At 44.3% G+C, this 13,483-nt stretch overlaps 1 protein-coding gene across 6 annotated transcripts in view; it reads right to left on the bottom strand.

Moving 5' to 3' along the window:
* The window catches only part of NIPA2 (NIPA magnesium transporter 2), a 32,364-nt gene extending 19,198 nt beyond the window's left edge, over positions 1-13,166 (bottom strand). Inside the window, exons 1-4 of one of the 6 annotated variants that reach the window (XM_012460356.2) lie at positions 12,908-13,166; positions 12,004-12,139; positions 6,552-6,673; positions 1,102-1,333 (exon numbers count right to left, since the gene is read on the bottom strand). In XM_012460356.2, the coding sequence (XP_012315779.2) occupies positions 1,102-1,240 (139 nt within the window). In that variant the 5' untranslated portion in view covers positions 1,241-1,333; positions 6,552-6,673; positions 12,004-12,139; positions 12,908-13,166. The other 5 variants (XM_012460355.2, XM_012460354.2, XM_012460357.2 and 2 more) reach the window with 5 other exon arrangements.
* Between the last annotated feature and the right edge of the window lie 317 nt (positions 13,167-13,483).

Genomic DNA, 13,483 nt, shown 5'->3' with positions numbered 1-13,483 from the left:
CACAGGGTCTTAATGACTTGTCAGTGATTTCTAGAGAAACAACCTACATCACTCAGAAGTTCACTAAACTGGATACTCTTCAAGCAAAGGAAACCCTCTCTTTCCTTCCTGCCAAAACATCAAAGGTCAAAGCCAGAACTTCTACTATCATGGACAAGAGTCCAGTCTTTAATAAATTATGATTCTGACCAGGCCCGGTGGCACATGCCTGTAATCCCAGTACTTTGAGAGGCCGAGGTGGGCGGATCACAAGGTCAGGAGTTTAAGACCAGCCTGGCCAGCATGGTGAAACCCCGTCTCTACTAAAAACACAAAAATTAGCCAGGTGTGGTGGCAGGCGTGTGTAATTCCAGCTACTCAGGAGGCTGGGGCAGGAGAATTGCTTGAACCTGGGAGGCAGAAATTGCAATGACCTGAGACCAGGCCATTGCACTCCAGCCTGGGTGACAGAGCAAGACTCTGTCTCCAAAAAAAAAAAAAGAAAATAAATTCTGATTCTAACCACGAACTTTTTTTTTTTTTGAGACAAAGTCTCACTCTGTCACACAGGCTGGAGTGCAGTGGCTCGATCTTGGCTCACTGGCAACCTCCACCTTCCGGGTTCAAGCAATTCTCCTGCCTCAGCCTCCCGAGTAGCTGGGATTACAAGCCAGGCCACTGCGCCCAGCCAATTTTTGTATTTTAGTAGAGATGGGTTTCACCATGTTGGCCAGCCTGGTCTTGAACTTGTGACCTCAGGTGATCCGCCTGCCTTGGCCTCCCAAAGTGCTGGGATTACAGGCATGAGCCACCATGCCCAGCCTAACCTGCAGACATATCAAAATTTAAAGAATATGCTGTATGCTAATTTGGCATTGCTCCCTGTTCCTACTTTGATGATAACTGCAAGACTGAGTAGAGTTAACTACTTATGACATCTTCTCACTTCTTTTCTCACTCTAAATAACCAAACATCAATTTTGTAAACATTTAGAACTCTTGAGCAGTTCAAAGTTCCAAATACACTCACTAGGAATGAAGATGTGGTCTTCTACAATCAAAGAACCTGCGTATGTAGGTACACACTGAAGTCATTTCAAAGTCACACAAGGCATAACCTACCTGCTCTCATAGAGCCTTTCCTGGCAAGTCGAAGAAGGCCTTTTTTTTTCAAAATGAAACTTCCTCCAATGAAAATGCTGGAGCTCATAGCCAATCCCAGACCAATATAGAAGTCATATTTTCCACGCCCCTGGCTCATTTCGTTTGTTACTTAAGAAGTTCCTGTGAATCACATTGATCACAGAACAGAGAAACCACTGGTAATGGAGGCAGAATGAAGCAGTCTTCAAATCTAAATAATACAAAATGAAACGAGGTTTTCATAGAATGCTCATGACAGCTCACATGCAATTCAAAATTTTACTCCATTTCTCTTCTCCTAAAAAATATCTCCTTCATTACTAATAATTGATAATAAATATATTATTTAAATATAGCACCAATCTGTATATTTCTTCAAATTATGACAAAAGTTAGGATCATGATATAAAACCAAGTTAAAACTGATTTCATAAACTCTGATCCCATATTTTTTAAAAAAGGTTCTAGTCTTAAAGTTTTCTGATAGGCCGGGCTCGGTAGCTCACACCTGTAATCCCAGCACTTTGGGAGGCGCAGGTGGGCAGATCACGAGGTCAAGAGATTGAGACCATCCTGGCCAATACGGTGAAACCCCATCTCTACTAAAAATACAAAAAAATTAGCTGGGCATGGTGGCACGTGCCTGTGGTCCTAGCTACTCGGGAGGCTGAGGCGGAAGAATCGCTTGAACCCAGGAAGCGGAGGTTGCAGTGAGCCGAGATTGCGCCACTGCACTCCAGGCTGGTGACAGAGCAAGACTCTGTCTCAAAAAAAAAAAAAAAAAACCTGCCGGGCGCGGTGGCTCAAGCCTGTAATCCCAGCACTTTGGGAGGCCGAGGCGGGTGGATCACTAGGTCAAGAGATCGAGACCATCCTGGTCAACATGGTGAAACCCCGTCTCTACTAATACAAAAAATTAGCTGGGCATGGTGGCGCGTGCCTGTAATCCCAGCTACTCAGGAGGCTGAGGCAGGAGAATTGCCTGAACCCGGGAGGCGGAGGTTGCGGTGAGCCGAGATCGCGCCATTGCACTCCAGCCTGGGTAACGAGAGCGAAACTCCGTCTCAAAAAAAAAAAAAAAAAAAAAAAAAAAAAAAAAAAACCTTTCTGATAAGAAAAATAAGTGCAGAATAAAAAACTGGGCATAACAATATACAAATCTGGTTTATAAATACATTTATCAGGTTCTCAAATGTGTCCTTTTGAATAATCTATACAAAGAAACTCAAAATTGTCTCACCCATACGTTTTCTTCTTAGCAACATGTGGATATAAGCATATGCTAATTTATTGATTTAGCCTATTTGGGCATGTGCTGAGAAGATTTCACAGTATTTGTTATCACAGGATAACGATTCTTGTGGAGAGGTGTCTGCTGGGGTGTGTGGGATGGTACTGGTGGCCTCTGGAGAACATGAGGACCATGGCACCTAAAGGGCTCAAGCCTCAAGGCCAGAAAGGAAGCAGAGGCTTCCCAAAGACTGCAATTTTTTTTCCCAAATGGCCAACTCATAAACTCGTTGACAAATGAACTAAAGCACAGTGTGGACAGCAGAGAAAAAATAGTTTTTAGCAACAAGGTTTATGACTGGTTATAACTGCCAATCCAGCTTTCTAGCACATCTTGGGATTTTTTGGTCCCACAGTTTAACTACTGAGTCCCAAAACTAACCTGCAATTCAGTCAGGGCCCTAACTAGCTAAATTTTTCCATTCTTCAAGTTATGAGACACCGGCTTTTAACCAAAGCAACTTAACTTGCTGTCCACCTGACCCCTCAATTACTTTATCCATCCACTCAAACAGTATTTACTGGATATATGTTGTATGCGCTAAGTGTTCATTATGCTGAGCTATCTAGATAAAAGTGATAGCTTTTAGTCTTCACAAAGAAGAGAGACAAGAGATAGTTAAATAAGGAGTGATAATACTACAATAAGGGTAAAGACAACATTATCACACTGAGTTGGTATTACTCCCAAGAAATGAAAAAGGCTAATGTTTTTGATTTGCCCATCAAAGCACATATGGTTCCTGTATGATTCAATGAGAAAACTATCCTCCCTCACCCCTGATTTGCAGCTTGGCCATCAAGCTTGCTTTGGCCAATGGGAGGCAGGTGTAAGCAACAGAGTGCCAGTTCTGAGTCTACCCCTAGAGGCCTCTCCTACTCTGCCTACCCCTTCACACCCTGCCATAGCCACATGAAGAGGATCTCCTGATCACAACAGGGCACAGTGAAAGGCACGGAACAAAATCGTCCCAGTGACTCACAGAACTGTGAGAATGATCTAAGTGCTTATTCCTATATGCCTCCAAGACAGCTAACTCTTACACACCAACAGGCTTACTACAAGTATAAAATTTCCACTCTAATTTTTGAAAAACCAAAAATTCTCTGTAGAAAACAGGGATTCAGTGATGGGTAAAAGCTGGGTGATGGATACACAGGAACTCACTGTATTGCTGTATCTGCTCTTGTGTATTTCTGAATGTGTCCATATTATCATTTTTAAAATACAACTTTCAGTGCTCAAAAGGTACAAGAATGCCAAGGTAGAAACTACCAAAGTCCCAAAAGCAAGATCACCCCACAACCTAAGACAAAATAATACTGAAACACTGAACGAAGTCACTCAAGTCAAAAAGGTACTGAGTTCTTAATAGTGTCAGTCATAATCTCATGAATGAGACTGTCTACCTGAAAGCTTTCCAGAACTGACATCTCTCTTAATTTGGAAAAGTATCCCTAGTCCTCTCCGTGCCATTCATAAGGCAAGATGATTCCATGAAAAAAGTCTTAGGTGGGGAGTTTGGAGGACCGTCTTACTTCCAGCTGGGGGTGAGATCTTGGGTAAGTTACAACATTAACAGATACATACATGAAAACAAAGAAGCTAAACAGTCTGATGAGGGAGACTGGCTCATAAATAAGGTTTTACCCACTTTATGTGCCAGATACTGGTCATCTCAAGCCTCAAGTTAACTTCAGCATACCTATGGAACAATTCTAGACAGGTGAGTCTCACTGACATAAATACATTTCAAGACGAGGTAGAAGAACCTTGGGAACAAGATGTCAAGAACAATCATCATTTCTATATAAGATTGCAGGGCTGAGCACAGTGGCTCACACCTGTAATCCCAGCACTTTGGGAGGCAAAACCCTGTCTCTACTGAAAACACAAAAATTAGCTGGGCATGGTGGTGCATGCCTGTAATCCCAGCTACTCAGGAGGCTGAGGCAGGAGAATCACTTGAACCAGAGAGGCAGATGTGGTGAGAGATCGCACCACCGCACTCCAGCCAGGGCAAAAGAGTGAGACTCATTCTCAAATAAAAAAAAAAGATTGCAACAAAAAAACAAGTATGCTTACACTATTCCCACCACATCCTGCATGACTTGTTGATCCGTGTTTATGAGCCCATAAGCTCCAGGGCTCATGCATGTGATCCACCCTTTTAGCCTATGCACATACTATCTGGTCAACTCAAAATAGGTCTTAATACATGTTTTCTGGGTGAATATGGATGAATAGAATAATTCTTTTTTTTTTTTTTCTTTTTTGAGATAAAGCCTTTCTCTGTCACCCAGCTTGGAGTGCAATGGCACAATCTCAGCTCACCACAACCTCCACCTTCCAGGTTCAAGCAATTCTCCTGCCTCCGCCTCCCAAGTAGCTGGGATTAAAGGCATGCACCATCAGTCTAGCTAATTTTCCATATTTTTAGTAGAGACGGGGGTTTCTTAGTGTTGGTCAGGGTGGTCTCGAACTTCCAACCTCAGGTAATTTGCCTGCCTCAGCCTCCCAAAGTGCTGCCATTACAGGCCTGAGCCACCACACCCAGCCATTTATCTACAATTCTAACCCCAGTGTAACAACAGACTCACAAATCCAAATTAAAAAAATTTTTTTTGAGACATGGTCTCATTCTGTCACCCAGGCTGGAGTACAGTAGCACCATCATGGTTCACTGCAGCCTCGACTTCCCAGGCTCAAGTGATCCTCCCACCTCAGCCTCTCAAGTAGCTGGGACCACAAGTGTGCAACACTACACCTGGCTAATTTTGGTATTTTTTGTAGATACAGTTTCACCATGTTGCCCAGGCTGGTAACTCCTGAGCTCAAGCAATCTGCCTGCCTCAGCCTCCCAAAGTGCTAGATTATGGTGTGAGCCACTGCATTCCGTCCAGATTTTATTTATACTATGAACCTGACTTTCAAATAACTCATTTGTAACGACTTAATTTACTAATATTTACTTACACTTCATGTTATCTTTCACTAAATGCAAGTTACATACATGTGGTGTAAGGTCTAAAATTAAGACCCAACATCACGTTGCCTTGACATCTGTTAAAAACTGGGAGAGCACGCTGCCAAACAATTCTCACCACAGTGACCAGGCACCGGTACAGTTCTTGCTTAGACCTGAGGAGTAGGCCCCATTGCCCTGCCAGCCCAAGGAATTATTAAAGCAATTATTAAAGTCTTTCTGCAGGAACCACAGGCACTTCTGTTATCACAAAGCCTGCCTCCTGCAGCCCCTGGTTCTCCATTCCATTCAGAACGAAAGACTAAGAAACTTCCATCCATCTCATCTACCCAGTGTTAGTATTGTGGGCTGGAAATCCTTCTCCCACTGATGAGGTGAAGAGGTGATTAAAACAATACGTATAATGGAATTTTATTCATTTAATCCTAAGGTCACTGAAAATGATTCCTAACCTAAGGCTATCATGTGAAATTTTCTCCACATTTATTTTACATAAAGTTACATGATGCTATTTAAAATCTATTTTCCCCTTTCCTTTTTATTTTAATCTATGTGTTATGAGACATTTCAAACACCAAAAGCAGAGAGAAGACCTTTTCTGACCAGTTGGGTCCATCGTGTGCATATGGATTTCGAGAGTCCCTTGACCAGCCACCCCTCTCCTGCCCACTTCATTTCCCAGCACAGGAACCTGACGTGACCCCCTCAGACAGGCCTTCCCCGCTCCTCCTGCAACCCAGAGCCTGTTCTCCACTCAAGGTCAGGGTGCACCTTAAGCTGTGCTACAAAGACTTCTGCAATTAGCTCCAGCCCACAGGCATTTTCTCCTCTTTCCACTATTTAGTCAGTCTTTTAAATTTAATTCTCAATTACTGTTCTGTCTTCAAGGTAAACTCTTTAAGTTCCTTAAAGACAACTATTTAGGTTTTTTGTGGTGGTTTCCTCACAAAAGGCACTCATTTACGGTAGCAAATTTGATTTACAAGCCCTTCTAGAATAAGGCTTATCTCCAAATAAGGTTATTCAGTTGTTTTGTTTGTTTGTTCATGTGTGGAGGGGTGGGGGATGACAAGCAACATAAAATTTGCAAGCCTTCAAATTATAAAGCAGCCTGCTGCCACCAAGAAAGTAAGTGATCTCATTCTGACTTACAGTTAGAAAATAGGACATCAGAGGGAACGTCCTGAAAGGAATGAGTTGCTTCACTATTCTCAGACCTGGTCCCACTCTGCACCCTCTCTCTGTAACTGAAGGTCAATCATAGCTGGGAGAGCCTGCAACAGAGATATTTTTTATTCTTAAGGATTAGCCATGAGGCAGGGCCAGTATTAAAAACAGCTGAACAATAAAACTTGCTAAATTTCACTTCAACTAGGTTCCCAACCACAGATGAGAAGCTCCAGCTGGTTAACCTGCCCAAATTACTTAGAGGGACTCAAGGGAGTAATCCCAGCTGTGGCCATTGCTCAAAAAACACTGAACAGCTAATATTTGCCAGGTACTGGAGTTGTAAAGATGATCAAAGGGACTATCCTCAAAAGCTTCCACAACTAAGAGAATTAAAAATTCCAAAAAGAGGCCGGGCGCGGTGGCTCATGCCTGTAATCCTAGCACTTTGGGAGGCCGAGGCGGGTGGATCACGAGGTCAAGAGATCAAGACCATCCTGGTCAACATGGTGAAACCCCGTCTCTACTAAAAATACAAAAAATTAGCTGGGCATGGTGGCATGTGCCTGTAATCCCAGCTACTCAGGAGGCTGAGGCAGGAGAATTGCCTGAACCCAGGAGGCAGAGGTTGCGGTGAGCCAAGATCTCGCCATTGCACTCCAGCCTAGGTAACAAGAGCGAAACTCTGTCTCAAAAAAAAAAAAAAAAAAAAACAAAAAAACTACTGAAGTTTTAAACACTTTTAAAGAACCTTACGATTTTCTGCTTATCATTCTTTATGTGTGGGGTGTTTTCTTGGTGTTTTGAGGCCGTGTCCCGCTCTGCAGCCTAGGCTGGAGTGCAGGGTGCTGCCCGGAATGCCTGGGCTACAGTAGTCTCCCTTCTCAGCCTCTCAGACCCACAGAGCCACAGACACACACCACCACACCCAGCTGATATTTTTGTTCTGCTTGTTCTCTCCAGATTTTAAAAAACTCAATTTTCACAATTGATTTTACTCACACTTGTACACTTTCACTAAATATAAAGCATGTCAAGAATGAAATAAATACATCTCAAAGAAAACAAAATTACGAAATTGGTCCACCTTCTTAAATAATGTGGAAAACAGATAATTTAAGGAACAGGCAAAGATGGACTAGCATTCTTTATTTATTCATTTATTTATTTTTTAGACTAAGTTTCCCTCTTGTTGCCCAGGCTGGAGTGCAATGGCACGATTTTGGCTCACCACCACCTCAGCCTCCCAGGTTCAAACGATTCTCCTGCCTCAGCCTCCCGAATAGCTGGGATTAAAGGCATGCACCACCACGCCCAGCCAATTTTGTATTTTTAGTAGAGACGAAGTTTCTCCATGTCGATCAGGCTGGTCTCGAACTCCCAACCTCAGGTGATCCACCCCACCTTGGCCTCCCAAAGTGCTGGGATAACAGGCGTCAGCCCCCACACTCGGCCAGAATGGACTGGTATTCTAATGAAGAAAACCTAAACTAGGACCTGTTTTGCAAAATGACTATCAGGAGGTAACACAATCACCAAAGTTAGCAAACTTTAAAAATTACACCAACTGGGTAGGGTGTGCTGGCTCACGCCTGTAATCCTAGCACTCTAGGAGACCGAGGTAGGCGGATCACCTGAGGTCAGGAGTTCAAGACCAGCCTGGCCAACATGGTGAAAACCTGTCTCTACAAAACTAGGAAAATTAGCCAGCCGTGATGGCGAGTGCCTGTAATCCCTGCTACTGGGGAGGCTGAGGCAGGAGAATCACTTGAACCCGGGAGGCAGAGGTTGCAGTGAGCCAAGACTGTGCCACTGTACTCCAGCTTAAGTGACAGAGCAAGACTCCATCTCAAAAAAACAAAACAAAACAATTACATCAACTGAAGTACGATAGACAACATTAAACTCATTATAGCACTTGCAACATTTCATTTTAACAAAGGCTTAAAAAGATATGTGGTAAGGGCCCACAAGGAGGAACCAGGTCCACAGATGTTAAGTAACTTGTCACACAGCTGGGGTAGCAGAAGCAGAACTACAATCTAGGCCTCCTCATCCCTAGCCTTCGGCCTTGCGCACTTCAGTCTCCTAAAAGGAGCCCCAGAGGTGGAACACAAGCAAGTGGCAGCTCAAAGCAGGATCTCAGTACAGGTCACTGTCCTCTCTGCCCCACCTGCTCCTCCTTGTACTGACAATAGTTTCACTCTCCTCTTTACCCAAAGTGAACACAAGGGCCGAGTGCCAGATGGATTCTACCTTTGAAATACAGCCTCATGCATGCTCTGCCTGACCAGACCCTGCACTGCCCTCTCTCCTGGCCCTAGTGCAGCTTAAACACATGATGCTGCCACGCTACTCTATAAAACACATCTTGGCCGGGCACGGTGGCTCATGCCTATAATCCCAGCACTTTGGGAGGCCAAGGCAGGTGGATCACGAGGTCAAGAGATCGAGACCATACTGGTCAACATGATGAAACCCCATCTCTACTAAAAATACAAAAAAATTAACTGGGCGTGGTGGTGTACGCCTGTAGTCCCAGCTACTTGGGAGGCTGAGGCAGGAGAATTGCTTGAACCCAGGAGGCGGAGGTTGCAGTGAGCTGAGGTCACGCCACTGCACTCCAGCTGGGTAACAAGAGCGAAACTCCGTCTCAAAAAAAAAAAAAAAAAACACCTCTGCCAATCTCAGTCTTCTGAAAAATTCAGAATCACTACCCCTGTTGGTAGCAAGAATACCAAACTGTGTAACCTAGTAATGAAGACCCTTTACCATTTGTTCCAAACCTCCCTTTTAGATCTTATTTCCCACACCGTATTTTCACACATCCTGTGTTCTACCCAGGTCAGCACTCTGCTGCTATTGTGACCTGCTCCTACCTGTCGTCCTCCATATTTTGTTTACACTAACTACCCCTCCGTTACAGTTACTTTGATACTCATACTGCCTTCACTGTGGCTCCCAGTCAACATGAGGTTTGCTTATATCATTTATTCAACCAACAAACATTTAATGAGCACACACAATATTCTAGGAGCAGGGGTACAACAGCCCACATGGAGTTTATCTCCTGCGAGAGGTAGGGCGAAATAAAAACAAAATAAATACATTATTCTGGAAAGTGGCAAATGTTATGGTGAAACAGACAACATTTTAAGGGCACTGGGAAGTTGAGATGGGGGACTCTTTTTTAAAAATTACTGTCATTAGGCCTTTCTCAGCAGGTAACACTTGAGTAAAAGCTTGAAAGAGCTTTTTGAAAAGAACAAAGGAGAGAGAAACAAGTGCAGAGGCTCTAGGCATGAGCAGGTGTGCAGTTTCCTAAGAAAACAAAGGCCACTGTGGCTGACCGTGATTGAGGGTAGGCAAAATACCACATTAGAGTAAAAAGGTGAGTGTCAGCGGGGCGCGGTGGCTCATGCCCGTAATCCCAACACTTTGGGAGGCCGAGGCAGGTAGATCATGAGGTCAGGAGTTCGAGACCAGCCTGGCCAACATGGTGAAACCCCATCTCTACTAAAAATACAAAAATTAGCCCGGCGTGGTGGCAGGCGCCTATAATCCTAGCTACTCGGGAGGCTGAGGCAGAAGAGTCACTTGAAACCGGAAGGCGGAGGTTGCACTCAGCTGAGATCGTGCCCCTGCACTCCAGCCTGGGCAACAAGAGGGAAACTCTGTCTCAAAAAAAAAAAAAAAAAGAAAAAAAGAAAAAAAAAGGGTGAGTGTCTGATCACATGAGGCCCTATGGGCCATACCAAATCCAAAAGGCATGGAATGTATCTCCAACCCATTTATTTGGCCAGATCCTAATTTATTTTCATCTGGAATCATTATAGAACTATTTAAATAGTTCTATTTCAAGTTTCTTTACATAAAACAAATACAGTTAGATATGCAGAAATGTTTAAGACTAAGCATGGTCTAGTCTGAGGGGTGCTTTTAATTCTACAAAACAGATAAACCTTTTTAAATTGTGTGTATTTGAGATTTATGGGATGGGAAACATACAGATAGTAATACAGTTACTACAGTAGAGGAAACCAATATACCTATCATTTCATACACTTTTTTATGACAAAAGCAGCTAAAATCCACTCATTTAAGGAAAATCTCTAATTTCATTAATCGTAGTTCTCAAGTTGTACATCCCGAATATCTGCTACTTTGTATCCTGTGACCTAATCTCCCATTTCCTCTCCCACTCCCACCCTACCTTTTATTCTCTAGGGAAGTCTTATCTTTCTGTTCAATATCACAATGTAAAGCAATCAAATCAGAGTTTAAGCTTATTGTATCTTCTATGGGGAAAAAAATGTAATATTCAAAGTCATGCGTTTTAAATATGAATAAACTGTATTTACATATTAGAAATATTCTGAAAACATGTGAAATTCTTTTTATTATATCTCTCCCTAACAACAGCTACCACTTATTGAGCACCAACGACCGAGGCACTGTTCCATGCGTCATTTCTACTCCTTTCTAGTCTACACAACAATGAGATGAAAGATCACTTTACAGCTAAGAAACCAAACCTCCCAGAGGTAAGAGTCACATGAAGAGGACCACACAGAAAGGGACTTTACTTCTACTCCCAGCAGTCCATATTACATTGAAACGTTAGAGCTCTTAGGTCGGACGCAGAGGCTCAGGCCTGTAATCTCAGCACTTTGGAAGGCAGAGGCAGGCGGATCACCTGAGTTCAGGAGTTCGAGACTATCCTGGCCAACATGGGGAAACCCTGTCTCTACTAAAAATACAAAAATAAGCAGGGCGACGTGACGGGAGCCTGTAATCCCAGCTACTCGGGAGGCTGAGGCAGGGGAATTGCTTGAACCCAGGAAGCCAAGGTTGCAGTGAGCCAAGATTGTGCCACTGCACTCCAGCCTGGGTGACAGAGCAAGTCTCCCTCTCAGAAAAAAAAATATATATACAGCGCTCTTAGTCTTTACTAAATCTTTACTGCTTGGTTTCCACTGCAATCTAAGTTAGCTTAGGTCCGGATCGGTGGCTCACGCCTGTGATCCCCACACTTTGGAGGCCAAGGTGGTTGGATCACTAGAGACCAGGAGCTGGAGACGAAACTGTGTAACATAGTGAAACCCCCAGCTTTAAAAAAATTAACAAAAATTAGCGAGGCATGGTACCGCATGTCTGTGGTCCCAGCTACTGGGGAGGATGATGAAGTGTAAGGATCGCTTGAGCCTGGGAAGCAGAAGTTGCAGTGAGCTCAGAGCGCACCCTCTAGCCTGGGGATAGAGCAAGACCCTGTCTCAAAAAAATTAAATATATACATAAAGTTGGCTTTCATTTTTTCCAACCTCTCACTTGGCTAATAAGTTTTTAAAGCAGTACTGTACTTATAAATATTACAGAACGTAAATCTCCAACCCTAACTAGGCAAAAATATTAGTTATAAATTAAAATTTTAACTTACATGTAAGTTTAATATGGTCTCTCTTATGAAAAAAGGGCTGGAAGAGGTTAGAGATGACTTATTCACTCTCATTTCCTCGTAAATACTACTCTTTATTCCCATTTAAAGTCTTAAACCCTGGCCGAGTAGCTCCAGCCTGGAAAGAAGAAAAGACAGAAGTAGGCAAAACGACTAAAGTTACTGAGTACGTTTTAAATTTGGTTACTAGCCTTCATACTCGTTTTGCTAACCAATCAACAAAAAAACCTACTCAATCGAGCGTAACTACTGCTTCGACAGGCAGCTCACCGGAATGGAAACTCTCGACTCTCGTATTTCCCCTTGTTTAAAAAAAGTATTAGCCGGGCAAATGGCTATAAGCAGAATTTCTAAAAGCAGAATTTAACATGCAGTCCTGTATTAAATGAACTGACAACCTAGTAAAGAAATTAAGGAGGCTTGTTTTTAAATTCTGGAGTTAAAAGAAAAAAAAAATTAAGGAGGCATAAACCCAAAACTAAACACTAAGAGTTTTTAGAGAGGAAAATAGGATTCCGTGATTTTATAAAAGTTAGGAAATTAAAACGGCCAGGCTCAAAACGTTACAGCAGACTTCTAAGGTTTAACTATCAGTTATGATCCCCACAGCAGCTGCAGCCACCTTCTAAAACTCACCGAGACCAATGAAACTATCTTAATGAACACGCGTCCCCGACATGGCCAACTAGCCAGGCTTCTGTGGGACTGAATGGCAGTCCGATTCACGGCGGTTTCCTCACGACGGATTACCAGGAAAACCGCTTCCGACTCAGAATACCCGGAAAGCAAAGTTGCCTGAAGAACCCTTCTCCGACTCAAGACGGGCAGGCTCGCCCGCAAGTCAGTCCCTTCGCGTTCGCCTGAAAGGAAGGAGTGGCGACCTCACCCTAGTCCGCAGGCCGGCCGCGCGGCGAATTCCCCTCCGCGCCGCTGCCCGGGGCACCACGGCTCACACCCCTACACAGGCCGCCCAGTCCTGCGCTCGCGCGGCCACCGCCTTCGTCGCCGTCCAGTGAGAGGTGCGAGGATTCGGGGGTGAAGCCGTGCGTACCGCCTCCTCCATGGAGAAGCGCCGAGGAAAACCTGCCAAGGACAACCTCCGGTCCCCCCGCCACCAGCGCTTCCTGGACCTGGGGCCGACGCCGTAAAACCGGGGCGCGGTCAAGTGACGCAAGAGGTCGCGCGCGCACGCGCAGTGCCGCACGGCATAGGCCCCCGTCCCTGTGCGCTCTCCCGCCGAGTTCCGGTTTCTTTAGAAGACCCCAGTCCGCTGAGCGGGAACGAGGGCGGGGCGCAATGGGGCACCGGGCCGGGGGCAGGACCTGGCGATGGACGAAGCTGGAAGGGTAGTAGGCAGTACAGTATTTTGCCAGGTGGCGTAGGCCGATCAGGAGTTCAAAATCAACGTCCCGCATGGCGTTTATTTAAAATGAGCGTTCCCAGGGGCAGTCACGGTGTGAAG

This window comes from Aotus nancymaae, unplaced genomic scaffold (genome assembly GCF_030222135.1).
Source record: "Aotus nancymaae isolate 86718 unplaced genomic scaffold, 86718_ANA_hifiasm-v0.15.2.pri h1tg000075l, whole genome shotgun sequence".
Lineage (NCBI taxonomy): Eukaryota > Metazoa > Chordata > Mammalia > Primates > Aotidae > Aotus > Aotus nancymaae.
This window is presented reverse-complemented; position numbering and strand designations above follow the sequence as displayed.